The 26,383-nt window shown below is 36.8% G+C and overlaps 7 protein-coding genes across 18 annotated transcripts; 5 read left to right on the top strand and 2 right to left on the bottom strand.

Annotated features, from left to right (window-relative positions):
* Positions 1–459: 459 nt before the first annotated feature.
* LOC147920254 (zinc finger BED domain-containing protein DAYSLEEPER-like) lies at positions 460–3,437 on the bottom strand. The gene is made up of 4 exons (XM_087500980.1): positions 3,392–3,437; positions 1,236–1,476; positions 923–1,046; positions 460–831 (listed from the first exon to the last, which is right to left on the bottom strand). Exons 1-4 carry the CDS (start codon positions 3,414–3,416, stop codon positions 460–462), a joined length of 762 nt encoding a protein of 253 aa, XP_087357106.1. The 5' UTR covers positions 3,417–3,437.
* A 436-nt stretch (positions 3,438–3,873) lies between these two features.
* On the top strand, positions 3,874–4,697 carry LOC147920253 (uncharacterized). Its single transcript, XM_087500978.1, has 2 exons — positions 3,874–4,200; positions 4,395–4,697. The coding sequence occupies exons 1-2, from the start codon at positions 3,874–3,876 to the stop codon at positions 4,695–4,697; spliced, it is 630 nt and encodes a 209-aa protein (XP_087357104.1).
* A 3,866-nt stretch (positions 4,698–8,563) lies between these two features.
* Positions 8,564–11,122, top strand: LOC104765231 (uncharacterized). 2 transcript variants are annotated; one of them, XM_010488915.3, is made up of 7 exons: positions 8,564–8,973; positions 9,079–9,359; positions 9,566–9,650; positions 9,843–9,919; positions 10,181–10,237; positions 10,324–10,566; positions 10,661–11,122. In XM_010488915.3, exons 2-7 carry the CDS (start codon positions 9,249–9,251, stop codon positions 10,787–10,789), a joined length of 702 nt encoding a protein of 233 aa, XP_010487217.2. In that variant the 5' UTR covers positions 8,564–8,973; positions 9,079–9,248; the 3' UTR covers positions 10,790–11,122. The 2 variants fall into 2 exon arrangements, with proteins under 2 accessions (XP_010487217.2, XP_087358250.1); XM_087502124.1 differs by lacking the exon at positions 9,843–9,919 and having other exon boundaries at positions 8,867–8,973.
* Positions 11,123–11,841: 719 nt separating this feature from the next.
* On the bottom strand, positions 11,842–13,348 carry LOC104765228 (protein PATRONUS 1-like). Its single transcript, XM_087502125.1, has 5 exons — positions 13,224–13,348; positions 12,884–12,963; positions 12,491–12,775; positions 12,353–12,396; positions 11,842–12,190 (listed from the first exon to the last, which is right to left on the bottom strand). The coding sequence occupies exons 2-5, from the start codon at positions 12,948–12,950 to the stop codon at positions 11,996–11,998; spliced, it is 591 nt and encodes a 196-aa protein (XP_087358251.1). The 5' UTR covers positions 12,951–12,963; positions 13,224–13,348; the 3' UTR covers positions 11,842–11,995.
* A 447-nt stretch (positions 13,349–13,795) lies between these two features.
* Positions 13,796–14,771, top strand: LOC104765226 (dormancy-associated protein homolog 4). The gene is made up of 3 exons (XM_010488910.3): positions 13,796–14,080; positions 14,254–14,302; positions 14,432–14,771. The coding sequence occupies exons 1-3, from the start codon at positions 13,903–13,905 to the stop codon at positions 14,457–14,459; spliced, it is 255 nt and encodes an 84-aa protein (XP_010487212.1). The 5' UTR covers positions 13,796–13,902; the 3' UTR covers positions 14,460–14,771.
* Positions 14,772–14,803: 32 nt separating this feature from the next.
* On the top strand, positions 14,804–17,192 carry LOC104765227 (trihelix transcription factor ASIL2). Its single transcript, XM_019240636.2, has one exon. It carries the CDS (start codon positions 15,695–15,697, stop codon positions 17,027–17,029), a length of 1,335 nt encoding a protein of 444 aa, XP_019096181.2. The 5' UTR covers positions 14,804–15,694; the 3' UTR covers positions 17,030–17,192.
* A 1,380-nt stretch (positions 17,193–18,572) lies between these two features.
* On the top strand, positions 18,573–26,187 carry LOC104765225 (uncharacterized). 11 transcript variants are annotated; one of them, XM_087503206.1, is made up of 13 exons: positions 18,785–18,988; positions 19,104–19,251; positions 19,680–19,746; positions 19,866–20,051; positions 20,147–20,246; positions 20,339–20,369; positions 20,616–20,652; positions 20,754–20,906; positions 21,610–22,787; positions 23,209–23,957; positions 24,070–25,264; positions 25,502–25,570; positions 25,762–26,187. In XM_087503206.1, the coding sequence occupies exons 3-13, from the start codon at positions 19,688–19,690 to the stop codon at positions 25,809–25,811; spliced, it is 3,807 nt and encodes a 1,268-aa protein (XP_087359332.1). In that variant the 5' UTR covers positions 18,785–18,988; positions 19,104–19,251; positions 19,680–19,687; the 3' UTR covers positions 25,812–26,187. The 11 variants fall into 11 exon arrangements, with proteins under 11 accessions (XP_087359336.1, XP_087359332.1, XP_087359330.1 ...); XM_087503209.1 differs by having other exon boundaries at positions 18,847–18,988; positions 19,688–19,746; XM_087503207.1 differs by having other exon boundaries at positions 18,847–18,988; positions 19,104–19,256.
* Positions 26,188–26,383: the final 196 nt, after the last annotated feature.

Below are 26,383 nucleotides of genomic sequence, written 5' to 3'. Positions count from 1 at the left end.
GGGAGTGTCCATATGGGCGTTTCTATATATGAACTATATTTGGACGGGCTATAATGGACAGTAGTCCATTTGGACAATGGTCCAAAATATGCCCATGTCCATTTGGACATACCCATTGGACAATGTTTTTTATTTTTGTTGTTTTTACTATAAACTCTGAGCTTTATTTTTGTTGTTTTCTCTTATAAAACAATTTGCCAAACACTTTAGTCATATCCAAACGAGTATTGAAAAGAAGCTAACGTTACAACCAAAACAGCTTCTTTCTCAGCTCGTGACTCTGAGCTTTGATGACAAGAAACCGTTTCTTAAATCACATCTCTGAGCTACTTCTTTCTACATTCAACCACAAACATAACAACAATTCACAATGATTTCAACAACAGGAACACAATTCGATGAACAACTTTAGAGAATGAATGAGGATAGAAACAAGTACTTGGAGAGTGATATTCAACATTACACTGCCACAATAGTCCCTTCTTCCTCAACAAACTCAAACTCATCACCAAGTTCTTCAAAACCTCGAACCCAATTCCTTGCACAAATGAGAGCTTGCACATTGGAGGGTAATAAGCAACTCCTATATTTGTTAAGTACTCGACTCCCTATGCTAAAGGCGGATTCAGAAACCACAGTTGTAAGAGGTATACTAAGAACATCACAAGCCATTAAGGCTAACTCCTTAAAACGACCTGAATTGTCTTTCCAATATGAGAGCATATTCAAATTTTTAAACTGAACCATATCTAACCCTGACTCCTCTAGATAAGTATCTAGAGGAGATTTTCTATTACCTCCATTCTTTTGTGAAAAGTAAGTATAAAATCCCTGACATAAGAATCAACAACAAGCTCAAAGTAAGTCACAGTTTTACATTCAAACCAAAAAATCAACAATGAGAGACAAAAGATAGACTTACATCATATCCAAATGGAATGTTCCTTCTTGAAACTTGTGAAGTGGATGCAACATTGCTTGTGTCTTTCTTATAAGCTCCAAAGAGTTGATCCATTTTTTTACGCACATGAGTCAACTTTGACTTGGTGGTAGACAGATCCAAGATATTGTAACAAAATTCTAGAAATGCAAATTTCAATCTTGGATCAAAAACTGCTGCAATTGCAAGTATGTCACTGAATTCTTCCTAATATTTCTCATATTTCTCATTCATATTCTCAACCATATCACAAATAACTGGATCACTAGAATCATCATGATCTCTCAGCCAACATTTAATAGCCCACACTTGCATGAAATACAAGTTAGCTGTCGGATATGATGAACCAGAAATCATCTTTGTAAGCTCAGCAAACGGTTGTAAAAGTTCACATATCAATTCTGCTCTCTCCCATTCCAAATCTGATGGCAAACTCTTATAACTCTTATCAACCTCTACAAGATTGCATAAGGCATCTTTAAACTGTATTGCTCTAGAGAGCATCAAATGAGTGGAGTTCCAACGAGTTGCAACATCTGAAATCAGACCTGCTTCAGCTTGAATTCCAACTGTTTCCATACAGTTTTGAAACAAATTTTCTCTAGTCTGAGATCCCTGCACATACTTGACACTATCCCTAATCTTATCCAAAGCTCCACTAATCACATCCAAACCATCTTGCACAATCAAATTTAGTATGTGCGCTGAACACCTCACATGAAAAAAATTCCCCATTGCAAACCAAATCTTTTTGTAGTTTTCTCTTCAAAATACCTTGCATGCTATCATTTGCAGAAGCGTTATCTACTGTTATAGTAAAAACTTTCTTCTCTATTCCCCAATCTTTCAACAACTCACTTATCTTCATTGCTATAGCTACACCCGTATGTGGAGGGGGGAAAGCACTAAAGGATATGATCTTTGTTTTCAAAACCCAATCCACATCAACATAGTGAGCTGTTAAGCAAATATAACCTTCAATGGTTAAAGCTCTCCAAAGATCAGTTGTCAAACAAATTCTACCTACAACTCTACTTATAACTGTCTTAAGCTTACTTTTCTCCATCTCAAAAATCCTGAAACAATCTGATGCTGCGGTATTTCTACTCCAAAACTCTATAGAAGGATTAGCATAAGTAAAAGCCTCCCTAACCTTTTCATATTCAACAAACGAATATGGAAGATTATGCTGAATTAAAGCCATTGCAATATTTTCTCTAAATACCATCATATCCAGCTTCTTATTAATGCTAGGTGTACTCCCAGGAGTCTTTGAACAAGATCGCATATGGCGATTCATGGTGTTAGTACCATTTCGACTCAAATTCAAACAATAATTTCTCTTACAATATTTGCATGTAACATCATGTTTACCAGCCTTAGGTCCATCAACATATTTCTTTCCTAGTGTAAAGTTCTTCCAACATTTAGCATGACGTCTACTAGAATGGTTTGAACTACTTGTACCTTGTTCAGTCCTAGAAGAAGCAGCTTCCTGAGGTACGGTCTCAATCTCACCAAGAGTTGCTGGCGGCATATCTTTATCAGCAAATTTGTCTTCATCAGCAAAGCGTTCTTCATCAGCCAAGTTGTATTGATCAATCAAGTTTTGAGTATCCAAATCCATTATCCTGACCTGCGAAAACAAGATCATGTTATAGATTACACAATTACGCTAACACAAGAGTCTCGAGAAGAATAGCAAAGAACTACAGAGAAGTAAAAGGCTCACCATTGTAGTTTGTAGTAGCATTAATCACATGATCTGAAAATTTCTCATTGGCGGCTATAACCTACAACAACCATACCATAAAATCATATTAGAATAGAGTAGAATACATAAGGTATTAGAAGATCTTGGCGGCTAACAAGATCCTGACAAGAGACTCGATGGTGAACTCTTAGAAAACAGAGAGAGATTGATTACCAGAGCAAGAGTGCTGATACCAAAGTAAAGTCTAATGTTTCCCGTAGTAATGATGCTCAGCTTCAAACAATCCCAGCTTCAAACACCTGAATTCATAAGCCAAGCTACTATCAGCAAAAGCAGATATAACTAATAACTCAAACAAGTATCAGATTCAAGATCTTTCACAAAGCTATTGTCTCTCTATGCATAAACTCATTTACTAAGAAAACCACTAGATTCATAAGCTCAAATCAAGTTCGTACCTATGAAGATTGACAGAGGAAGAGGCGACAGAGAAGGTGACTGCGTTTGTATGTGTTTTGCTTTCACTTCTTCTGCGTTTGCAAGACGAACACGAGAGAAGAAGAAGAGAGTATCTATGATGAACGATGGTTGAATCCTCTCATCTGATGTGGAATTATCAGAATTTGATCTGTAAATACGATTGTAGAAGAAGAAGGAAGAAGACTTTGATGATCAATTGTAAAATCTAATTTTTCCCCAAATTACATAACCCTAGATTTTTAGAGAATTGGGCATGCCTAATGTCCATATGGTTTTGCCCATTTGGTCATGGATCAAATTTGGTCTTTGGACCAACGGGACCATTTAATTATTGGGCATGTCTATAGCCCGCCCGTAATAGTTTGGACTGGTCTCGACCATGGGCCGAGATCCCAATTGACAGTTATACGTTTAATGGCACATTTACTCTCAAAGGGCGATTGTGAAGGCGATTACCGGTTTCTTAACCATTGTATTCTTTTTCATTTTCTTTCTTTCTTCTGGTGTGATTTCCGACAAAACATAGCGTTTTCAGTTTTGGTTTTGACGGTTGTATTCTGCGGTGATTACTTGTTGGAAGTTTCCTTTCCCCGAATTTATCGGAGGATAACAGTCGTCGAAAACCACCATGGCCAAACCTATGTATATATATATATATGTCGGAATTCGGTTCTTGGTCTCCAATTCTCTATCAAACATTCATGTCTTTCTTTCATAAACACTTCAATTGTGTCCCAAAATGAGTGATTACATTCGCAAGTCCCTCCATAATCTCGACTTAGGGATTATTGATTCCCCAATTGCATTACCGCCTGAATTGTGTGGCAGAGCAATCAACGAGAATCATTACTCGTTAATTGTATCTGTTGTGAACCCGAAGAAACAAAACCTTCGGGCAGTTGTTGGTCAGATGCCAAGGATTTGGGGTTTTGCTGATGCTTGTCGTGGAAGGATTCTGGGAAATGGCAAAACCCTCTTCATCTTCAAGACTGAGGAGGCACTCAATCTCGTACCCCGCTTAGGCCCCTTGGGCTTTCAATGTTTGGATGCTTGCTGTCCACCGTTGGTACCCCAACATCTCTGATGCGGATATGAAGATTATTCCATTCTGGGTTCAAGTAAGGGGAATCTCGATCCAGTTTCTCAACACAACCATGGTCAATTACATTGGCAACCAAATTAATCATGTTGCAAATGTTGATTTCGATGAAAATGCGAATTTAGTTGAGTATGTGAGGAACTGTGTTAATTGGAAAATAGATGCCTCTTCGCTTTCAGAGGAACTTTCAGGTTGGGGGTGATGAAAACACCATTATGAAATTCAAGTATGAACGCCTCCACAACTTTTGCTCCAAATGTGGATCTTTGCAGCATGATGCCAAAGAATGCCCTCAATCCTTTGAAGATCAACCAAGTGATGATGAGAATGGTGGCAATAATGGCTATGATCCGGATGACTATGATCACCCTGACAACCAGAACATTGATGGCCAAGACTCTAACACCAACACACTGCAAACCATTTCGCCGGATGGTGAGATACCATTAGTGGGGCTATCATAGGCAAACCGAGAATTTATCATCACTAAGTCAGATGACTCTTCTATCCCAAGTGCTTTCGAGAACATATAGTTAATGGCAAAGAGACTTTGCTACATATTCACTAAGTTTGCAAAGGGAAAGGATCAAATGGCAACGATGCAACTGTCCCATGTTTTCACCCTTGAAGTCAACAGTGGCAACGTCTCCACAAAGAGGAACCGAGAAGAGATGGAGCACTACTATCAACGGTGTGAAGAAGCATAAGATCTTATGGTCTTGAGTCAGATCCGTAAGAAGGAAAATGTGGAGTTTGCAGGTTTTTGCAATGGTACGACATTGGACGGAGGTGCGAGGGCCAATATCTCCAATGCCACCATGAGAATCGTCTCCTGGAACTGTCAGAGAATCTATTCGCCGCTGACATAATTTAGTCTTAAGCATCTATGTTGTATTTTAAAACCACATTTATTGTTTTTGTATGAAACTCTGAATAATTGTTTAGTTGTGTGTGATTTTGCTTCTGTATTAAGATTTACTAATGTAATTACTGAACTCCTCGAGAAAGAAAGAAATGGTGGTTTAGCAATAATGTGGGCAAAAATGCTTTTTTATCATCTTTGTATCATATTGATTTCCACATTCACTTTAATAATATAAGTTTTATTTTTTGGTTGTGTATAGTAGGCCTAGTGTTTTATTTTAGATCGACTAGTCATTTCCGTTTCCATAAGCAATGTCTTATTCAACACAAGCTGTCATACTTATTTTACAACTATATATATATATATCCATTTCAAGTTCACAACCAAAATATATATACGAAAGTATGGTGGAGATAATATAGTATGATATTTATCGTTTAGTTATCAGAAACACGCATTTGGTCAATTAACCATTTTGGAAGGCAGCAAACATAGGAGCAAGATGCAATCATTGACAGCTAGAAAGGTAGACTAATTTCATTATTTGGTTTTGGATACCAAGTTTCCTTATCTATATATAGATACACAAATTTGTCTGTTTTCTTTCTTTGGATAATGCAACATGAGCCTATCCGGCATGGGTCTAGTATCTATTACGTTGATGTTTAACTTTTCTTTTTTTTGTTTAATGTAGACATGAATATATTTCGGTGGATCAGATATTTTATATAAATTAGTACCATAATTACCCTGTAATTGTCTTGCCATATTTTGAGTCATGATTTTGGGCCATCTAGAGAAGCTTGAAGATTTAGTGGACTCATTGGGTCTACATGCCCAATTTCGTTTTGTTTGTATCTGTTAACTTAAAAAACACAGGTCTATTTGTGACATCAACAATAAAGAAACTAGGTTCGGATCGGCAGTTATTTTTGCATAATTTTTAAAAAAATACAATTGTCAACCGATTAAACCCATCTAATATATCTGATTACAATATTTATTTTTTTTTGACCCAAAAAAAATTCATTTCTCGTAATTCACATGAGTAAATAGTATGTCCGCATATATTCTGCTTGAATTCTTGTTCCCAAAATTCTCGTCCCGTATTTTTTCATGCATGAATATACTCATAACCTGATTATTATGGAACTAATTTGAACGATTTCCTAAAATATAATAAATCTGTTGTTGAAATTTTTTTTCTTCTTAATATGTAAATTGGATCAGTTTGGCAACATGGATATTTGAAATAATTTTTTTTAACCCTTAAATGTATTCCTCAATTAATATTACATATTTCCTTCAATTATTGAATGAATTATTCTTTAGTTATACTAATGACAATTTAATGTAAATAATATAGTAAGAGAAGAGCAAATAATAAAATGGGATATAAAGTATTTTATATAGGAGATAACAGAAGGTATTTTATTAAGCAGAATTCTAATATTTTGGATATTTTTAGTCTTTTTAAGTAATATATGTGTCTGTAATTGATGGAGAAATAAAATTACAAAATTGTTTCGTGAGGGAAAGACTATAATTGGTCATTAGATCCCTTATATAATTGGTCTTAGTTACGGTATTATATCACTGGATTTAATAAATTTTAATTGATCATTAAATCCCTATATATCTAAGCTATTGGTATAATATTATTACTTGTTTTCATTTTGAATTGGGTTTTTTTCCGAAATCTACATCAGAGAGCATATGGATTCCTTGTATTTTATTTATCTGGCTGATTTACTTATATATTACTTGTCAATTATCTTTTATCTGTAGTTTCGGAAGAGTGAGCTTCAGTCATAGCACATTTTCGATTGTCTTGCTGAAATTCTTCCCGGATTGAAGTGTGTTATGTTCGATTCTTCATCAACACTACAAAATTTCATAGCAAACAACGCTTCTCCCTCTTATGTTTTATTTTATATTACTAATTTTCCTTTTATCTGTTTGATGCCATTAAAAACTTCCCGATTTATACCTCTTTTTCTTTCATTTTTATACAGATTGCTCCCAAGTTAAAGATATCTGTCACATCGAAATTAATGGCATGAAACAAAAGAGGTATAAAAAGGTTGTCATTGTTTTGGCCAATAAATACCATAGCACAAAGATGTAATTAATTAGAAAATTTGAGGGATTTTGTTAAATGGTACTCTGAGCTCTGTATTGCTCACACGTCAGTTTTTTCACCAAAATGTTCCTCTTTTAGTATATAGGGGTTAGACAAAGTGAAGAAATCCGTTTTGGAGTTGGCTAAGTGGCACAAAGCAACATATTGTGAAAAGTTAGGCACTGTTTGATTGTAATTTTTATCAGTTATATTCGACGACTGTGGAGACTGCAGAGATTTGAAGGTGGTAAGGATTGCAAATAACTGGTGATCCATCAGCGGCGAGAATTGAAGATTTAAAAAAAAAAAAAAAAACTAAATCTTAATAGATTTGTAAATAGAGAACCTAAACAGTAAATTATTCCTTGGACCTGGTAGTGTTTCTGATCTTCTCGAACAGTCAATCTCTAATTTTAGTTTGAACTCGTTGGTTGAAATGCGTTGAGAGCGATGAGCGAATGACGTGAGATCCGAAGGGCAAGGTGGACTTTAAACATCGGTGGAGTGCTTGTTCTTGAGAAGAGCACAGTGAAATGCCTAAAACGGAAAGGCATTATAAGAAAAATGCTTAAATTTTAATTAATTCAAAAAGAAAGTTAGATATGGCGTCTAATTGGTATATAGTCTAGTTTACACAAACGGGAATCAAGTCAAAAAATGCTTAAATTTTTTGACTCTTCATTTTAGTTTATTTGAGGAACTCAGATTCCATAGCGATAATAAAAATTAATTGTATAGATTATGGAACATTAGTTGTTCAGTAATAATAAAAAAATTAATTATATAGATTGTTTTGATATATGTATATAAGAAATAATACATATATATATATATATTAAATAAAATTAATTTTTTATTTTCAATATGATAATATATTATGTAATATATACTTTAAAAATATTCTTATAAAGGATGTCAGCTTCGAACTTTACGACAAAATAAAAGGAGTGTGGGCGGCAGAAATGTCGAACAAACAAAAACAATTCGGAATCATGATTAGTGGGTTAATTAACTTATGGGAATAATAAGTAAAATAAATTAGGGGTCCCGTGAGATAATTTGACGCGTTTAAAAGCCAAAAGCACAAATTTCCAAAAAAGCTGACGGTGGCGGAAGACCTCGGAGTATACGGAAAAAAAGCCAACTACATCTGATTAGAACCTTCTGGAGTGTCTCTCAGATGATGTCGACACATCTGAGAAAATATCAATCTTTTTTTTTTTTGGCAATGTACATACATTCAGCAAATTTTATTTCCAATTTTTATTGACCACAAATTCAATCATGGAAACTTAACGTGTTATATATATATATATATATATATATTACGAATCAGAAAAAAAACCAAAAACTATTTTACATTTTTACTCATCCGTAATAGTAGCGCACTAAATATTTATATTAACGTTTATTACCAAAATCTAATAACACATCAATTATAGGTTAGTGAAAAAGGAAAAAAATATTATTATTTCTGACATTTATAATTTTTATACAGTATTTCACTAGATATTCTTTTTCCTTCTTTGAAGAAATAACATTATTATATGTTTAACGAAAAAACAAAAAAATAAGAAGAAGATAATTATTAGTTTAATAATATAATTAAAAAGAAGAAAGTAGAAGAAGGATAAAAAAAGATCTAACAAGTGGTAAGAAGAGGTTCTGGAGAGTTCTATTCCATCCTCTGTCTCTCTCTCTCTCTCTCTCTCTCTCTCTCTCTCTCTCGCGTACAGAGGCAGAGGGCATAGAGGTGAGAAACAAACAACATTACAAATTAAAAAATCTCTCCTAATTTCTTCTTTTGATCATCTTCTGCAATACCAAATCAAACCCTAATCTATTCTTATTCTTTCAGCTTCGAATCTCTTTGGTACCACCACCCAGACACTCTTCTATACATCTCAAGTTCGTTGGCTCTGTTTTCTTAGGGGATTGAATTCGTCGAAAGTAGGAGTTTTTCTTAATTGGGTTTCTGTTTTTGCTGTTGATCTGCTGGGTTTTTGTATTTGGAGGAGAAAGTTAATTATGGCGTCGAGTAATAACGAGAAAAGCGAGGAGAATTTGTATGCTGTTCTTGGTTTGAAGAAGGAATGTACCACGACGGAGCTCCGTACAGCTTATAAGAAGCTTGCTCTTGTAAGTTTTTCTTACTTCTCCGATAAATTCTTGATTTTGATTCTTTGTCTGGATGTATCTAATTTGGCAAAATATTGTTGATTGTGATTGAGAGAGAACATGATACATCCTTAGATCGATTTGTTTGATTGAGATTTTGGAGTTTTGGATTAGATGTGTGTGTTTTTGGTAAACTGATTGAGAGAAGTTTGGTTTTTTGGAATCAGAGATGGCATCCAGATCGTTGTTCTTCAATGGAGTTTGTAGAAGAAGCAAAGAAGAGATTTCAAGCAATCCAAGAAGCTTACTCTGGTAATTTTTCCCACCTGCTTTTCTCCTAATCTTTTTGTCTCTCTAATTGGTTTCGATTTCTTTAGACTTTAGTATTATTACTTTATGAATCACAGATGGGGACTGGTTATTGGATACTAAAGATCGTCTATTATTTCCTTGATCTTCTTATTATTGTTTAATTGAGCTCTTTTTCTTAATGGGCACACACAGTTCTGTCTGACTCCAACAAGAGGTTCCTGTATGATGTTGGAGCTTATAAGACTGATGATGATGATGATGACCAAAACGTAAAGTCCTTTTTTTTTTTTTTTTTTTTTACTTTCTTGCTTTTAAAGATCCAGTCAGGGTTACTTTTGTTCCATTGCATTGGAAGAGTATTGCTCTTGAGATTTTGCCTTCTTTCTCTGACGGAACCTGATCAGTCTAGTTCTTTTGTGTTGGAGAATCTTACGGGAAACGGATTATGAGTGGCGCCGTATGCTTGTTGACATGTCTATTTTGATCCTATCAGTCATGTAATAATAGAAACTTGTTGGTTCTGGATGCAGGGAATGGGAGATTTCTTGAGTGAAATGGCGGCTATGATGAATCAATCTAAGCCTAATGTAAGTAACCTGCATTAGGTTCCAATCTATATATTAGACACCGTTGATTGACCTGAGTGATGATGATATGAGATATTGGTTTGCAGGAGAATGACACAGGGGACGGTTTTGAACAACTACAAGATCTGTTTAATGAGATGTTTCAAGGAGACGCTGCTGCATTCTCATCGTCATCTTCATCATCTTGCTCCACTTCAACGTTCACTTCGTCTTGTAGTTTTGTATTTGATACAGACACGCAGCGGTCATCGTCATTTCAGACAAGTTCAATGGGGATGAGTGATCCTTTTGGATTTGACCCCAGAGCTCATCATACCTTCTCTTTAGGGGTAAATAACTAAAAAAAATCCTGAAGGCTTCCCTTTTCCAGTATCACTTTTATGCGTCTTCTTGATGATGAATTGGTTTTGGTGGAAAAAGCAGGTTGACCATCAGCAGGATTTCAAGAAAGGGAAGAACAATGGCGGAAGGAGGAACAACAGAAGGAAGAACAATGTTCCATCGGCTGGTCACGAGACGTCGTCGAACAACTATGGAGTCCCCACCTCATAGGCAGACACTTCACTCCATATTTTTTGCTAACTCATCTCTTCACATTTGTCGACTGGTCACGCAGACAAGATGATTGGTTCTTGTCTTGTCAACGAGGATATTTAAAAAAAAACTCAAAAAGCGTCCTCGTTTTGTTAACTACTACCCAACTCCCTCTCTCGAAGCTTTTTTTCTTTGTTTCTCTCTGCTTTTGTCATTGGATTGTTTTCTGCTAAGATCATTGAGATCAATGAAATCAAGTGATTTGTGCTGAGACCACAGACACATGGTCCTCCTAAATTCTTATAGCCATTGATTTTTTTTCAGCATTTAATAATATAAAGAGATGCATTATTAGTTGTTCCATTATAGTTGATTCTATCTTACCAAAGTACCAACCATTGGAAAGTGAGAAATACTATTGTTTGTTCCATTTTTAGTTGTGTTTATCTTTGTGTCAATGTCAATTACAGTAAAAGTTTACAAACCGCACTTGAAATATCCGAATTGTAAAAACAAAGTAGTATCACGTGAATATATATGTCTAGTAAATAATGGAATCCATGATAAGCTTACTCGTCAATTCAAATGAATCAGAGTTACTTCTGAGACGGAATCAGAGTCTGAACCTGATCTTTCTGCTGATTCAGGTGATAGTTTGCAACAACCATTGTTGCTGCCACCGCCAGTGGAAGTGGATAAGACAGAGCTTAGAGAGGTGGCAATGGCGATATTGGGAATTGCAGAAAGTTACGAGAAGGTGGAGAGACTCTCACGTTTAAACAAAAGATGGGAGTTGGAGAAGGAAAGGTTGAGATTAGCTAAGGAGCTTGAGTTACAGAGAATGCAATTCTTTCAAGATCAATCGGAAATGTTACGGCGCAGTGAAGACGGTGCAAGGGGAATCAGGAGTCACCATAGTATCAAGTATAACGGCAATGTAAGTTAACAGTTTAAGAGATAAATACTTATGGGATCTTAATGTATAAAATGATGACAGCTGTGGAATGCGTGAAATGTAAATGGATTCTGAAGAATATAAGATTGTGGCATGAGTTTGATGAATGCACAAATGCTTGAAAAGATTCCAACTTTAATTCCTGAAACCAGTTACAAAGAGTAGTTTTATGAAGAGCTGAAACATTGTTGAGCTGAACAAAAGATAATCGCTACTACTACTTCATCTGAAGGATGAATATTTTTAAAAGACATTAAAGAAACTGAAACTTAGAAGAGGTCAGAGTCTTCTGTGAGTGTGAACTCAGTTGAATCGAACCTCCAAGCCAGAGGAGTGGAAGGCATCATCATAGAACCATGTCTGATTGGGGAGCGCCATGGCGTTGAGCTTTTAAGCCAATCAGTCAACTTGGGAGATGCAATCTCTTCTGGTTCGTCGTAAGTCAGATTGTTCTTAGCATCCATCTGAAACATAAAAAACACACAAGGTTGAGTCACAAAACTAGAACAAAGATTCAATCAGAATCATGTAAATCACTATTCTCTCATGATTCAAGAGTCTTAGACACACAATCTACACCACAAACAGAGATATACACACTTGAGTTTTCTTTTAAAGTGAAGTACCTTTTCCATGTCATAACTGAGATGCTTCTCCTTGATGCTTGAACCTGCAAAAGTAAAAGAACAAGCTTAGCACAAATTTACTCACAAAGATTAGTTAGCAAATTAGCATCAGAAGTTAGAAGATATCTATATAGTCACCATGGTTAAGTAGAATGAGATCAGCAGAGAAGTGATCATCCCACATATTCTGCTGCTGTTTGATGCATTTGCTGTGATCGTGTAAGAACCTTTCCCCAGCTATGTCAATCTCATCTTTCGCAGTAGAAGCAGCAGAAGCGATTTGCTTATTCTTCTTTGAAGAAGCTTTAGCAAGAATCCCAGACTTGTTTGTGATATCATTCAGAGCCTTACGAGCTCCACCAGGTTTCTTCTGACCAAGTACAGTTCCTTTAGATTTCACAGAAGCCGCAGTAGTAACAGACTCTGTAAATAAACCACAAAGAAAGCAAAAAAGAAAATGTTAAATCTTGTTTCAAAGCATCCATCAACATATTGATTTGAAGAGATCGTAATAGAGAAAAATAATTTTACTTTTGCGATGAATCGGAGCGTTCTCGTCTGGGAAGATCATCTGGTGAAGAGAGTTCATGTTCGCCATAGGTTTTTTAAAACTGTGAAATACAAAAAAGCACGAAAAATCAAATCAAATCACAAATTGGGGGAAAGATATAATAAAGAAGATCGAAGCGAATTTGGAGAATTTGATCCCAGATTTTTCGAAGTCAATCAGATATAAACACTAAAAATTGGGGGATTTGATTCGAGAAACCCAATTCGAGATCCAACACAAAAAGATCGTTTCTTTTCATAAAACCCAGTTTGATTCTCGATCTGAACCTAAAATCAGAAGGAAGAAGAAAGAGATTATTACCTTTGTAAAGAATGAAGTAGTTTCTTGGTGATGTTCTTGTTGGAAGAGAAAAAGAGTTTCAAAGGAAGAAGACGAAGAGCGCTTTTTGTTTTTTTTGGGGAATTTTGTAACGGTAATGTTGTTCTTTCCGTATTTCTTTCTCTTGAGTTAGGCCAGAAAAGTAAATTTATAGAAAGAAAAAAAAAAATATCTACTAGCCGTTAAGAGCCGTTGCAGAATACAGGCCCAATGAGCAGTTGGCCCAGGCTCATCGGAATTGAAAATGTCTAATTGAACGAACGAGTATAAGGATAGAGAAAAAAAAAAAAAAAAAAAAAAAAGTTGATAAGGTCAGTCAAACTGTAAACTAAAAGTCAAACATGTCACATTCTATAAAACTATGTCGTCTAATAAGTTATCTACGTGTCTTTCTTATCGGCTAGATTTATCAACTATGTTTAAATTATATCATTACCCTTGAATAAATCTACTTAATTTTGGAAGGTTAAATTATAGGTGCAGAAATGTGTATAATTAGTCTAACCAAATATATATATTCAACGCTTCTCTTTCCTCATCCATATATAAAAAAAGCCATATTATCCTTGCACAAACAAAAAAACTCTTTTCAGATATATATATACGCATTAGAGATAATTAACAAACAAAAAAATTCAGTCTCAAAATTCAAATCATAGTTATGGAATTTTTACACAAGCTGTGGGATGAAACTTTGGCCGGTCCTACGCCGGAATATGGTCTCGGGAAGTTGAGAAACCATACATCTAGTGAAAATGGCCACCGGAAGTTGCTTGTCAATCTAGGTTGTGTCCCGGATTCTCCTAACGGGTCAAGAAATCCAGCTTCTCCTATGACCCGTAAGTTATAATTTGTTTTTTTTTTTTTTTTAATGATCTAGTGTTTATCTTATATGCTTATGTTCGGCCTCTATCCATGTAAAAGACTTGCTAGGTAATATAAATGCATATAGTCATAAGCTTGATAGTGATAATTTGTAAAATTAATTATTATCATAATCAAATGTATACAGCTGGAACACCAAATGAAACGCATGCTACAAGTCTCAATGCTTGCGATTGGTATGATCTCCCTCTCTTTTTAATTACTCCCTTGTGATCCTCTCTTTTGTAGAACGTACGTATCATTATCCTATTAGTTTTAAACTTTGTAAATCACTATATATCTAAACGTCCGGTAATATACTGCAGGATTGTGCTAAACGCATTGGACCGTTGAAAAAGAACAAAGAATATGATAAGAAGGATCTGAACTGAAAGTACTTTTGGTGTTTACGTAATGGTATGTATATGCTATGTACATAATGGTCACTTTTGGTGTTTTTAGCAATTTTCAATAGCTCACTATAAATATCAGATGTTTTTGTCGAGCTGAGGACGTTTTTGGAGGGGGGCAATTAGAGAGAGAAAAGCAATAATTTTCGTATTAACTCCGCTTAGCTCTTTGATTGTCATTTCCTGTAAATTCTTCACTTCAATTCTACGTTAATAAAAGGACTAATTCCGATTTATCCCATTAAGATTCGTATTATTTATATTGTCAGTTTCATACATTCGTTTTTTTTTGGTTTCACAATCTACGAAGATAGTATAAGTTGTTTTTGAAACAGTCTATTTAGTTCTTCTGCAATTTCAAAAGTGTGGGTTATATTTACTATAAAAACTGATGTGATCAGTGATAACATCGACGTAATATATAGCATTCTCGTTAATTATGCATGTGTCTTGGTGAGGGTGAGATGATTGAAGTTGCATATATCGTGCTTATGGCTTAAAGTCGCATACATGACACATTCTTTGTTCATATCCACTTAGAACAAAGTAGGTGTAATTTACTGGCAATTTTTTTTAATAAGCCCATTTATAGCCCACAGAGTAAATGACATCCCACGTCACCACCGTTCTTGTTTTAAATTTAATATTAAGGAAAGAAAAAAAGGTTAGAGGGAGACTTAATCGAATCCGATTTAACGAACGAAGAAGCAACCAACTGGAGAAAACGCTATCGACGGACACTTAAAAAGAAAAAAAAGTCTACGACAGATACGATACTGAAACCGACGGTTAGGCTAAGGGTAGTTTCGGTACATCACCGGAAAAATGGTTGTTCAGAGGAAAGGGGATAGTTCCGGTAATTATAGAATAAGTAGATGGGCTTTTCCGTCAATATACATCCTCGTCGGCTTACCAAGAAATGGTGAAATTACGATAGAAACCCATCTTTTTACCCCTAAACCGAGCCGGCAACTTTACCGGTGACGGAATCTTACTCTGACCTACCAATTGCGTCATTCCACGTCAACTCCCCGTATCTTCTCACGTTCCTCCACGTGTCCCTCTCCCTACTCACCGACGCCGTCTCCTTCCCGTTTACCCCCGAACAGAAATATTAACCCAAACCCTAGCCCTATCTCCTCTTTCTACCTAACTCAGATCCGGCGAAATTGAAAACTCATGGAGGACGATGAAGATATCCGATCTCACGGTTCCGATTCACCTGATCCGTCTTCTTCGCCGCCGGCGGGACGAATCACGGTTACGGTGGCTTCGACAGGTCCGCCTTCTTATTCTCTGACTCCTCCGGCTAATTCGTCTCAGAAGGATCCCGATGCGTTGGCTCTCGCGCTGCTTCCGACTCAGGCGAGCGGTGGTAGCAGCAGTGGGAGACCAACCGGTGGCGGCGGGAGAGAGGATTGTTGGAGCGAAGGTGCTACGGCTGTGTTGATTGATGCGTGGGGTGAGAGGTACTTGGAGCTTAGCAGAGGCAATCTGAAGCAGAAGCACTGGAAAGAGGTGGCTGAGATCGTGAGCAGCAGAGAGGATTACGGTAAAATCCCCAAAACTGATATACAGTGTAAGAATAGGATTGATACGGTGAAGAAGAAGTATAAACAAGAAAAGGTGAGAATCGCTACCGGCGGTGGCCGTAGCAGATGGGTCTTCTTTGACAAACTTGATCGTCTCATTGGATCAACGGCGAAGATCCCGACGGCAACTCCTGGAGTCAGCGGTGGTGGAGGTCCTGGAGTAGGAGGAGGATTGCATAAGATTCCTATGGGTATTCCTATGGGAACTCGCTCGAATCTGTACCATCAGCAAGCTAAGGCCGCTGCAACGCCAACGCCTCCCTTTAATAATCTTGATCGTCTAATGGGAGCTACGGCTAGGGTCTCAGCTGCTTCGTTCGGTGGTAGTGGCGGAGGAGGAGGAGGATCCGTCAATGTACCAATGGGAATTCCAATGAGTAGCCGTTCAAATCCGTTTGGACAGCAGGGTAGGACGCTGCCCCAGCAACAGCAGCAAGGGATGATGGTGAAAAGGTGTAGTGAGTCAAAACGTTGGCGTTTTAAGAAGAGGAATGCTTCTGAGTCAGACTCGGAATCTGAAGCAGCAATGTCAGATGATTCCGGGGACAGTTTACCACCTCCGCCTCTGTCAAAGAGGATGAAGACAGAGGAGAAGAGGAAGCAAGATGGTGATGGAGTGGGGAACAAGTGGACGGAGCTAACTCGGGCAATCATGAGATTTGGTGAAGCTTATGAGCAAACAGAGAATGCGAAACTGCAGCAGGTGGTTGAGATGGAGAAAGAGAGGATGAAGTTCTTAAAGGAACTGGAGTTGCAGAGAATGCAGTTCTTTGTGCAGACTCAATTGGAGATATCACAACTTAAGCAGCAACATGGGGGGAGAATGGGAAACACCAGTAATAATAATGATCATAACAGCCGCAAGAACAACATCAATGCGATAGTCAACAACAGCAACAACAATGTGGGTAATAATAGCTAGAGTGTTAGTGATTCAGGGGTCGTTAATTGATATATTTTTAGATTTTGAGTCTTGAATTGTTGAAAGAGAAACTTATCTAGGCTTGATGAGTGTATTAATATTTTGCATATTTTTGTTAACTTTGGTCACATGGAACAGATTTTAACATCCTTTTAGTCCTGCATAACTTTCTTCAGACTCCTTTGACACATTGAATGAGGACATTTATGCAGGTTACTAAACTTCTTTGAATCTGTTGAGTTAGATTGTGTTTCTGTGAGCTGACACTAGTTAGGTTAAAGAACATGGCATAAGCTCACATCCTTGTCACAGGCCAAGATATAAAGTTGTGAAGATTTGCATGTGTACCTAAACACATTTAAACTGTTTCCTTTAAATAATTGTTTTAGCTATAGATTTTCTTGTGTCTGAAGCATCATCATCAACCCGCCAGTGATCTGCTATAAAAGTAGAATGTTAGGCAAAAAAAAAAATAACTTTTCGTTTGCCTGTTTTATTCTTTATTTGCCTTTTCGAATTTTTTAGTAGTACAGAGTACTATACAAAATGACAATCACAGAAGATTTCATCACAACACAGATGTGTTCTCACAGTTTCACCTTCCGCACTAGCTTATAATTAAAATTTTGGAACTATTCATGTATTGGAAAAGTAAATCATATGATATTTGAGTAAAATACACATTCTTCCCAGTCCCACCGCCAACATCATTCAAACTAGCACTATTGTGATGAATACAATAATGAAGACTTAGATTAATGATGATTCTTCATAATTTCTGAAAATTTTGGTTCTCTTTTTTTGTAGAAAGGAATTTTGATACCAACAACATATTAATAGGCTTCATGAGTGTAATTACTAATTATAATGAACTAAATCTAGAGTAATATTTGTATCACTAGACTAGAATTACTAATTGTTTTCACTTTTCATCTTGGTTAATTTTTTATATATATTTTTGGGTAAACTAAATCTAGTAACAAAAGGGGTGATAACTAAAGAAATAGTAAAATATTGAATGTGGCAAATGAATGAATGAATGAATGAATATTCTTATATTTTTAAAGTGGGCAAGGAGAGAAGAAGATACCAAAAAGAAAGAAGTTGGGTAGGATATAAAGCCATGTCTCTCCATTATTATTATTATTTTTGTTAGGGTCAATACTCAATTCAGCATTTAAAATCAAAGAAGAATAAAAGATTGATATCCTATAATTAGATATTTTTCCAGCCTTTTTCAGGGGGTCCATTATTTTGATTTAAAGTGTCTCCAAAAGTTGGAATATAAAAAATAAAAAAATGGTTGGTGTGAAAAAATATTAATTGTGAGCAGAGTGGAATAAGTAATTTAATACTCATATTTGTCAGCATCTACTTATTAAGTTATTAGTAGTATTTAATTTAATACTACTAAACATACAAAGATTTTATTTACTCTTTGAAACAACGAATCATTGTGCTTGTTTACTCTTTTAAGTCTTAACGTTAAATATTTAGATCTCAAAGCTAAAGTACCAATCTACCCCATTCGTTCCTTTTTCCTATGTGACTAAAAGACGAATTAACTCTTTTGTTTGTACTAACTACTAATATATAATTATTTTATATACTTCAAGGAGTAATAAAATCGAAGGAGGAAGGGTATTACGGGTAAATGAAGAAAGCCGTTTGGAATCAGGCGAGACCTATTTGCGTAATTTCATTATTTACTGCCGACTTTTTTATTTATTTGTTTAATTTAAAATTTCAAATTTTACGCTCTTTTACTTTTTTTTTTTTCCACGTCAACAAAAATGGTGATTTTTGTCTGAAGAACGTTTTTTTTTTTTTTTTAATTTTTCCTTCTTCTTCTTCTTCTCTCTCTTGATTGCACACTTTCTCTCTCTAAAGTAAGTTTTAAAATTTTGTTTGTGTGACAAAGATAGATTGATTACGGCGGAAGGAAGGAGACACTAAATGGTAGATAAATCGGAATCTAAGCTTACACCCAACCCCAAGTGAAATTAGATACCCGTCAAGTTGACTTGAGTTTTTTTTTTGAATTCAAGCTTATACAAAAAATCTCCATTGCTAGGGTTTTAAGAGGAGAGAAGATGCTGAAAATATAGAAAGCAGAGAGAGAGAGAGAGAGAGAGAGAGAGAGATTGAGTAACTAGTATTCGAATGTGAATCTGAAAGAGACTGATTCAATCGGGAAACAGACGAAGATCTCATATTCTCAGGTAAGGTACTGATAATGACCGATCCGAATACGACTTGCACTTGAAAATTTTCAGAGTCTTCATGATTGATTACAATGGCCTTGTTATTTCTTTCTTCTTTTTTTTTTTTAATTTTTTTTTAATTCGATTTGAGATTTTAACTTCGTCTTGAATTTGAATTTGAATTCGAATCCTCGGTCTTTGTGAATTCGCCTTTCTTTATTGATTGGGGTTTTTCCACCATGATCGGAACTAGATCTAAGCAATGTGCTTTGATTCTGTAATTTGGTAACTTTGGGGGTTTCTATTATTGTGATGTTGCTTTATTGTATATGATGATGGACATTTCTTTATGTTATTTACTGATTTTTAGGGATTTACCTTTGTTTTGCGTTTTACTCAGTATAAGTTTTTTTTTATGATGTCTAATTTTATTGGGTTTTGTTAAGGGGAGAAGATGAGACCAGCTATACCTCTTGATTATGCTGTCTTCCAACTCTCTCCAAAGCGGTCAAGGTTATAATTAGTATATTAGAGACAGTGATTCTCTTTTTTTCGAATTCATTCTTGTTATATAGTGTGTGTTGGTTTTTTTTTACAAAAGATACTACCCTTTCTGTTTTTCTTTTTGGCAGATGTGAATTGTTTGTGTCTACTTCCGGGAATACTGAGAAACTTGCTTCTGGACTGGTGAAACCATTTGTTGCTCATTTGAAAGTTGCAGAAGAACAGGTCGCCCGTGATGTTCAGTCTATTAGGCTAGAGGTTGAAAGCAGCAACAAAAATGCTGGAACTTGGTTTACCAAAGGGACCCTCGAGAGGTTATTCATTCAATTCTGAACAAGGGAATGGTCGAGTTATGTGGAGCAGAGCTTATGCTAACACACTAATTTTCTTGCACCTTCTTGGCTTCTAGGTTTGTACGTTTTGTTAGTACCCCAGAGGTTCTGGAATTGGTAAGCGCATTGGATGTGGAAATGTCTCAGTTGGAGGCTGCCCGTAAAATTTATGGCGAGGTAGGTACTTCACCTTTTTTCTTAAGTCCAAGTTAGCAAATACTGTGTCAATTGGAATGCTTCTATTGATTTTTAATAATATCTTGCTTTAGGGAACTGGTGATCAGCGATCTAGTGCAAAAGGTATGCATATTATTAACTTGTCTTCAGTTGTACATTCTGTTACATATACTGTCCATGAAAAATTGTGCATTGGCCTAAGGAGTCTGTTACAATGATGATTGATGAACAAATTGTGCAGTGAATTAGAGTATGGAGTCTTTATATTGTTTCCTGTTAATCTACAAAGGTCCATCAGATATATTTAATCACATGTTAGTCGTTTCTTTCTTGCTTTGGCATAATCTGGCTAAACCTTTCTTGATTCAGATGGCACAGAAACTACACCAGCAGCTGATGTGACAAAGTAAAGTCTCTTAATCTTGCAAAGTTGCTTGATATTATATAGTCTTATGCACTCCTGAATTGTGTAACACTGAATCTTTCCCCCTTTTTCTGCATTTCCAGAAAGGAGTTGCTGAAAGCTATTGATTTACGGCTTGCAGCAGTTAGACAGGACTTGGCAACTGCCTGTAATCGCGCATCTGCTGCTGGTTTCAACCTTATCAGTGTCTCCGAACTTAGTCAATTTGCTGATCGATTTGGGGCCAATCGCTTGAAGTAAGTATTAAGATATCCCTTACTCCATATCCTATATAATATCCCAGGTTTTCGCTGTTGTTCTGGCCTTTGTGTCAGAAATTATTTGGATCCCTTTTTACACACAAGATGACAAGACATCTTCGATTACTTGGCCTTCTCTAATTTATCTGGGTTTAAAACAAGAAGGTGGCAGGTGCTGTATTTGAGTCCTATCTTTCATAGTTGCAGCCAAATAAATTGTACACCTTTATGTATGCATATTACTGCTAGGTAGACCATACAACTAAGGTTTCTAGGTTTATTACCCTCTGCCAGTGCTCCTTCTTTAAAAATTTGGACTTTGTTATACTATATGGTTATTTTGCAACACCAGACTAATATATATTCGTTAACCACCTTAATTGCTTGTGTTTATAGTCACGTTTATGTTTTATGTGTACCTGATTAGGCATTCATACTCTTTTTCGTAAACAGAAACCCATCAGGCTCTAAATTAGGCAGGTTTGGTCTGATGGAGACTTGAGAACTGCCATTAGGTGGATGGACATGATTATAATATGACTTGGACGCCTAATTGGACTACACAATTCAGTATCTAATTTTTTTTCGGTGACCAATAGGCATTTCTAATGCAGAGTTCCAAACATATTTTGGCTTTCAACTTAGTTAATTGTCAGTTATATGTACACTGATCATGCTTGGTCTGCTATACTTATTGCAGTGAGGCATGCACCAAGTTTATCACACTTTGCCAGAGAAGGCCAGAGCTTATGAGCTCTTGGAGGGTCAATCAGGAAGAAGAAGCGATACGTTCGTCATGGGAATCTGATATGTCAATTGATGATCCCAGTGAAGACCCATCTAGAGACCTGGCGACTAACAGAAACCAACAACATAGGGAATATCAAACTGGTATGGAAGAGGAAAGTGCAACAGGAACCAACAACTGTCAGCAAAAATCAAAGCTTAAGCCACAAACTCAAAGTAGTAATGATGAAAAGGATGACGAAGAGGAAAAAAGTACTGTACAAAATGAGCCTTTAGTGACTCAGTCTAGGCAACTCACGAGACGGCTTAGTGTGCAGGAGAGGATCAGCATGTTTGAAAACAAGCAGAAAGAGAACTCTGGAGGGAAAACAGCTGTGGCAAAATCCACTGAGCTGAAAAGACTTTCTTCTGATTTATCATCTGCTGCAGGCATGGAAAAGGTTGTGGTACGAAGATGGAGTGGTGCTAGTGACATGAGCATTGATTTGGGAAATGACAGGAAGGATGATACTGGTGATAGTCCACTGTGTACTCCCTCGTCATCTTCAGTGTCTAAAGATGGAAGTGGTACATCCTCGAAACTATTTGTCGGCTACAATAAAAAAGAGCAGAATGGATTGAGCCATGCTGCGAATTCTCACAGGACTGAGGAAGAATGTACTTCCAACAATGGCAGTGACTGGGGAACGGATGAAGTAGAGTCTCAAAATTCAAGTTCTAGTTTCTTGCGAAAAGACAAGGAGGTAGGCATGAAGGAGCCATTGAGCACGAATAATCAAGTGGGACATCAGGGATATTCTCAGGATGGTTTTTCAGAGAAGAATTCCAAGTATAAATTCTATGAGAAGAATTCCAGAGCCACTTCGGATCACACAGGGAATGCAACTAGAAATGATGAGGGGGACAACAAAATGAGCGATTTTGAATCAAATAGGCAGAATCAGATACAGTTTAGGGATCCTCGGAGTCATTCATTGTCTAAAGTACATCACTTAGGTGGTACTGAATCTAACATCATAAGTGTACAGAGCAATGGAGGAACTGCAGAGTCTCCTAGGAAAGAGTTACTGCCTTCGGATAGGCAATCACCACTTGTTGAGGATCGCCAGAGAAAGACACCGGTTTATGGAGGTCAGTAATAGAAGATGATGATAGTAAAGTTTTCTTGGTCTTCGTTTATATGCATGTTCTTGAATAGATGCATTTCATATATGGGAATTTCTTTATAATTTCAGCCGTTTCTTATGCTTCGACCCAATATTGATATCAAGGGGAATTCAAAGGACCATCATGCACTCCTTTTCTCAGTTGTTTGTACGCTTAAAAGTCTATAGTTTATTCTTTGCTTACCTGTGTTCTAATGCTTGAAATGATCATGCCGTAGAAGTATTCTTTTTATTTGTTATTAAACACTTGAGTCTGAGAATAGGAGAACGACTAATTCTCAATGTGATAACGTACCTCTCTTCTTTTCTTTTAATATCTTGACTTCGACAAAGGGGAAAATTGAGTAACTTTCTGATTATTTTCTTGTTGCACGATCTTCTTTTAGGTTCTGAACAGATGAAAAGGCCGCATAGTAGAAGGACTGAGAATAGTTCAGCTGATGTAAATACAAAGCCACCTGAAGCCATTAATAGTGTTTCAGATTTCTCCGAGAGTGATACTCTGACCCAAATGTCCCCGACAGAGCAAGTTCAAAGGGCAAGACCGTCTAAGGGAAGCCAAGAGCTGAATAACGAATTGAAAGTGAAAGCAAACGAGCTAGAAAAGCTATTTGCTGAACATATGCTCCGTGTGCCAGGGGATCAATCCAGTTCTGTCCGTAGAGGTAAGCCCGGAAAGCCGAGTGAACAGGCTGTGACTTCACAGCTGAGAAGACCTGCAGCACAGGATCTATCTTCTGTTCAAATTTCTGAACAGAAGACCCTTGCAATGCCAACTTTAAGCTCAAACGATGAAGACAAGTTCAAAACTCCGCCAGCAATGAAGATGGTTGTTAACAATGACTATGAAGATATCACGAGGCAAACATTCCCAGAAATCAGCTTTTCGGATAATTCGAGGGGAAAGTTCTATGAGACATATATGCAGAAAAGAGACGCAAAGCTGAAGGAAGACTGGAGTTGCAGAAGGACCGAGAAGGAAGCCAAATTGAAGGTGATGCAAGATATACTTGACCGCAGTAACGCTGAGATGAAAACCAAATTTTCTCAGTCAACAGGGGGACGTGATTCAGATGCCAGACGTGCAGAGAAGCTTGTATACTTCAATTCTAAGTTGAGTGCTAAAAAGGATCAGGTATAGAGCATTTCCTTCTTCTGAAAGTTTACCTGTGGTAGCCTAAAACTACTGAGTGGGTGAAATATTATCCTTGATTTCCTAATAGTTTAACAATGTGACGACTTGACAGCATCCAATTAGCTCATTTCACAGTGAAGAAGATGAGGATGTTTCCAGGAGCACCCAGAATAAAAAGCTACAACAAAATAAAAACAATTTGACTGCTCGAACTACTGCTACATCAGCATCACGCTCGGCAGCCAAAGTTTCTACTCCCAGTGCTGTTAGGCGGAGAGGACAATCAGAAAAACTTCTTGCACAGTCAGTCCCTAACTTCTCCGAGATCAAAAAGGAAGGCATGAAACCAGCCTCGGGAGTTGGAAAAAATGGTGTCCGCACCCAGGGGAGAAACTCTATCCGCCCAAAGGCTGCAACTGAAGAAGAGAAGTTGCGAAGGCCGAAAAATTTCAGAAAAGGTGCTGCTGAGTTGGCGACAGACTTTTCTCAGCTGAAGTCAGAGGATGGTGTTTCCGTACCTCTGAATGAACTAGAGCAAAGCGAGAGGGATTTTACCAATTACGCCATTGGTATCAGCTCTGATAATGCGCAGCTGAAGACTTCAGAAGGATCTGATGCATCAGATGATATAGAGAAAGAGGGGACGGGAGAAGCACTTGACGACACGGAAGTGGAAGCTTTTACTGATGCAGAAAACGAGATGCCTAGACTAAGTCAGGAGTCTGAAGAATGGGGTAGTACTGGGATTGCAAATGGTGAATCTACTTCTCAGCTTGACCCTGGTTCAAATGCTGAATTATCTGCTGATATGGCTTCTAGGCATCAAACCATGGGTTCACTTCTGAACTCACCCGGAGAGAATACTGTTCCATGGAAGTCGCGGTTTAAGCATCAATATCCCAACGAGGCATCTGAACTTGATGGTTCAGTGGACTCTCCAGTGGGTAGTCCTGCTTTCTGGAACTTATCTTCCCTTAACCATACAGAGAACAATACAAGTCAAATGAGAAAGAAATGGGGAACTGCTCAGAAACGCGTGCCTGCTGGTAATCCATCTCAAAATCAGTGCCAACAGGATGTGACAAAAGGATTGAAAAGGCTTTTGAATTTTGGAAGGAAAAATCGTGCGGCTGAGAGTTTGGCTGACTGGATATCTGCTACAACGTCTGAAGGCGATGATGATACTGACGATGGAAGGGATATTGCAAATCGATCATCAGAAGACTTGAGAAAGTCGAGAATGGGATTCTTACAGAGCCACCCCTCTGGTGATAGCTTCAACGAGAACGAGCTATTCAATGAACAAGGTAAACAACCATTTCATATACATAGTATTCATTGCCTTTAGATATTCTACACGAAAATCATCCAAAGATGTTCTTCACACGAAGCAAATAAAGATCTTCACAATGTATCAAAAAAACGGTGACCTTAACTCTAGATATATCAGTACTAGAGTTAAAAACAGCTTAGATTAATTTCTTGGTTTGTTCAACTTGATCTGAGTCATGGAGGATGATCTAATATTGTGTACCTGATTTCAGTCCAACCCACTGGCGCACCATTGAGCTTTAAACTGAAGGAGGATCAGACTTCAGGAACTTCTGCAAAAGGTAAGCAATCAAGTTTCTACTCTCAAAACCCCCAACTTTTTTAATCTCCACAGAATTTGAAGAATTTAACAATCTAGCATCAGAGCTTTTTTTAATCATTTAACTGAGCCTATAATTCACAGTCCTAGCTGCGATCTTTATCTCCTTACTATATGCTTTTTACTCACTCTTAACCTTCATGTTTACTGCAGCACCAAGGTCATTCTTTTCACTCTCCAATTTTCGTAGCAAAGGGAAATGATTCAAAACCAAGATTCATAACAGCAGTCAGGATCCAAGCGAATGAAAGGTATGAGAACGCAACGCAGGCACACCAGACACAAGTATATAAGTGAAATATTCTGAGATATCATGTGCTCTTTGTTTCAGATCAATGTATCATTGAGAATAGTCCCTCTTCTCTTCAACATTTCTTTGTTAACTTTTATGATAGTGGTTTTGAAGCCTACAATGTAAATTGTATCAAACAAACATGTCCGTATCGGTTTGATATCGATGTGATTTTGGGAGTAAGCAAAAAAGGATGGCAATGTTCATTTAGTCTTTAGGTAATGTGCGACTGTGAATCATGTCCAATATGAAACTTGGAAGCTTTTTAGATTGACATTTAAGAAAAAGAATTAAGTGACTGAAACAAATTTAGTGAAACGCATCCAATCTTCAGTAAATATTGTTGCTAACTAGACTTATTGAGTATGGTAGAAAACTATTATTGATGTAATGTAACAGCATGCCATAGTTTCACGAAAAAAAAAAACATTTAAGTACATTTTGACAACATTTCAATAATCTCGTATTTGTGATCAACACGCA

Source organism: Camelina sativa, chromosome 19, assembly GCF_030686135.1.
Source record: "Camelina sativa cultivar CO46 ecotype springtype chromosome 19, ASM3068613v1".
Classification (NCBI taxonomy): domain Eukaryota; kingdom Viridiplantae; phylum Streptophyta; class Magnoliopsida; order Brassicales; family Brassicaceae; genus Camelina; species Camelina sativa.
This window is presented reverse-complemented; position numbering and strand designations above follow the sequence as displayed.

Excerpts from the sequence above, each read along its gene's own strand:
- LOC104765227 (XM_019240636.2), top strand. The coding sequence starts at position 15,695 with ATGGAGGACGATGAAGATATCCGATCTCACGGTTCCGATTCACCTGAT.
- LOC104765226 (XM_010488910.3), top strand. The coding sequence starts at position 13,903 with ATGGAATTTTTACACAAGCTGTGGGATGAAACTTTGGCCGGTCCTACG. Across the intron at positions 14,081-14,253 it reads TCCAGCTTCTCCTATGACCC|CTGGAACACCAAATGAAACG; the intron begins GTAAGTTATAAT and ends AAATGTATACAG. Across the intron at positions 14,303-14,431 it reads AGTCTCAATGCTTGCGATTG|GATTGTGCTAAACGCATTGG; the intron begins GTATGATCTCCC and ends AATATACTGCAG.
- LOC147920254 (XM_087500980.1), bottom strand. The coding sequence starts at position 3,416 with ATGGGCAAAACCATATGGACATTAG. Across the intron at positions 1,477-3,391 it reads CAAAACCATATGGACATTAG|ATGTTGCAACTCGTTGGAAC; the intron begins GCATGCCCAATT and ends GTCTGATTTCAG. Across the intron at positions 832-922 it reads ACATTCCATTTGGATATGAT|GGATTTTATACTTACTTTTC; the intron begins GTAAGTCTATCT and ends TTCTTATGTCAG.
- LOC104765231 (XM_010488915.3), top strand. The coding sequence starts at position 9,249 with ATGGCGTCGAGTAATAACGAGAAAAGCGAGGAGAATTTGTATGCTGTT. Across the intron at positions 10,238-10,323 it reads TGAATCAATCTAAGCCTAAT|GAGAATGACACAGGGGACGG; the intron begins GTAAGTAACCTG and ends ATTGGTTTGCAG. Across the intron at positions 10,567-10,660 it reads ATCATACCTTCTCTTTAGGG|GTTGACCATCAGCAGGATTT; the intron begins GTAAATAACTAA and ends TGGAAAAAGCAG.
- LOC147920253 (XM_087500978.1), top strand. The coding sequence starts at position 3,874 with ATGAGTGATTACATTCGCAAGTCCCTCCATAATCTCGACTTAGGGATT. Across the intron at positions 4,201-4,394 it reads ATGCTTGCTGTCCACCGTTG|ATGCCTCTTCGCTTTCAGAG; the intron begins GTACCCCAACAT and ends ATTGGAAAATAG.
- LOC104765225 (XM_087503206.1), top strand. The coding sequence starts at position 19,688 with ATGAGACCAGCTATACCTCTTGATTATGCTGTCTTCCAACTCTCTCCA. Across the intron at positions 20,907-21,609 it reads TTTGGGGCCAATCGCTTGAA|TGAGGCATGCACCAAGTTTA; the intron begins GTAAGTATTAAG and ends TACTTATTGCAG. Across the intron at positions 25,265-25,501 it reads CGAGCTATTCAATGAACAAG|TCCAACCCACTGGCGCACCA; the intron begins GTAAACAACCAT and ends ACCTGATTTCAG.
- LOC104765228 (XM_087502125.1), bottom strand. The coding sequence starts at position 12,950 with ATGGCGAACATGAACTCTCTTCACCAGATGATCTTCCCAGACGAGAAC. Across the intron at positions 12,776-12,883 it reads CGCTCCGATTCATCGCAAAA|AGTCTGTTACTACTGCGGCT; the intron begins GTAAAATTATTT and ends GTTTATTTACAG. Across the intron at positions 12,191-12,352 it reads TCAGTTATGACATGGAAAAG|ATGGATGCTAAGAACAATCT; the intron begins GTACTTCACTTT and ends TTTATGTTTCAG.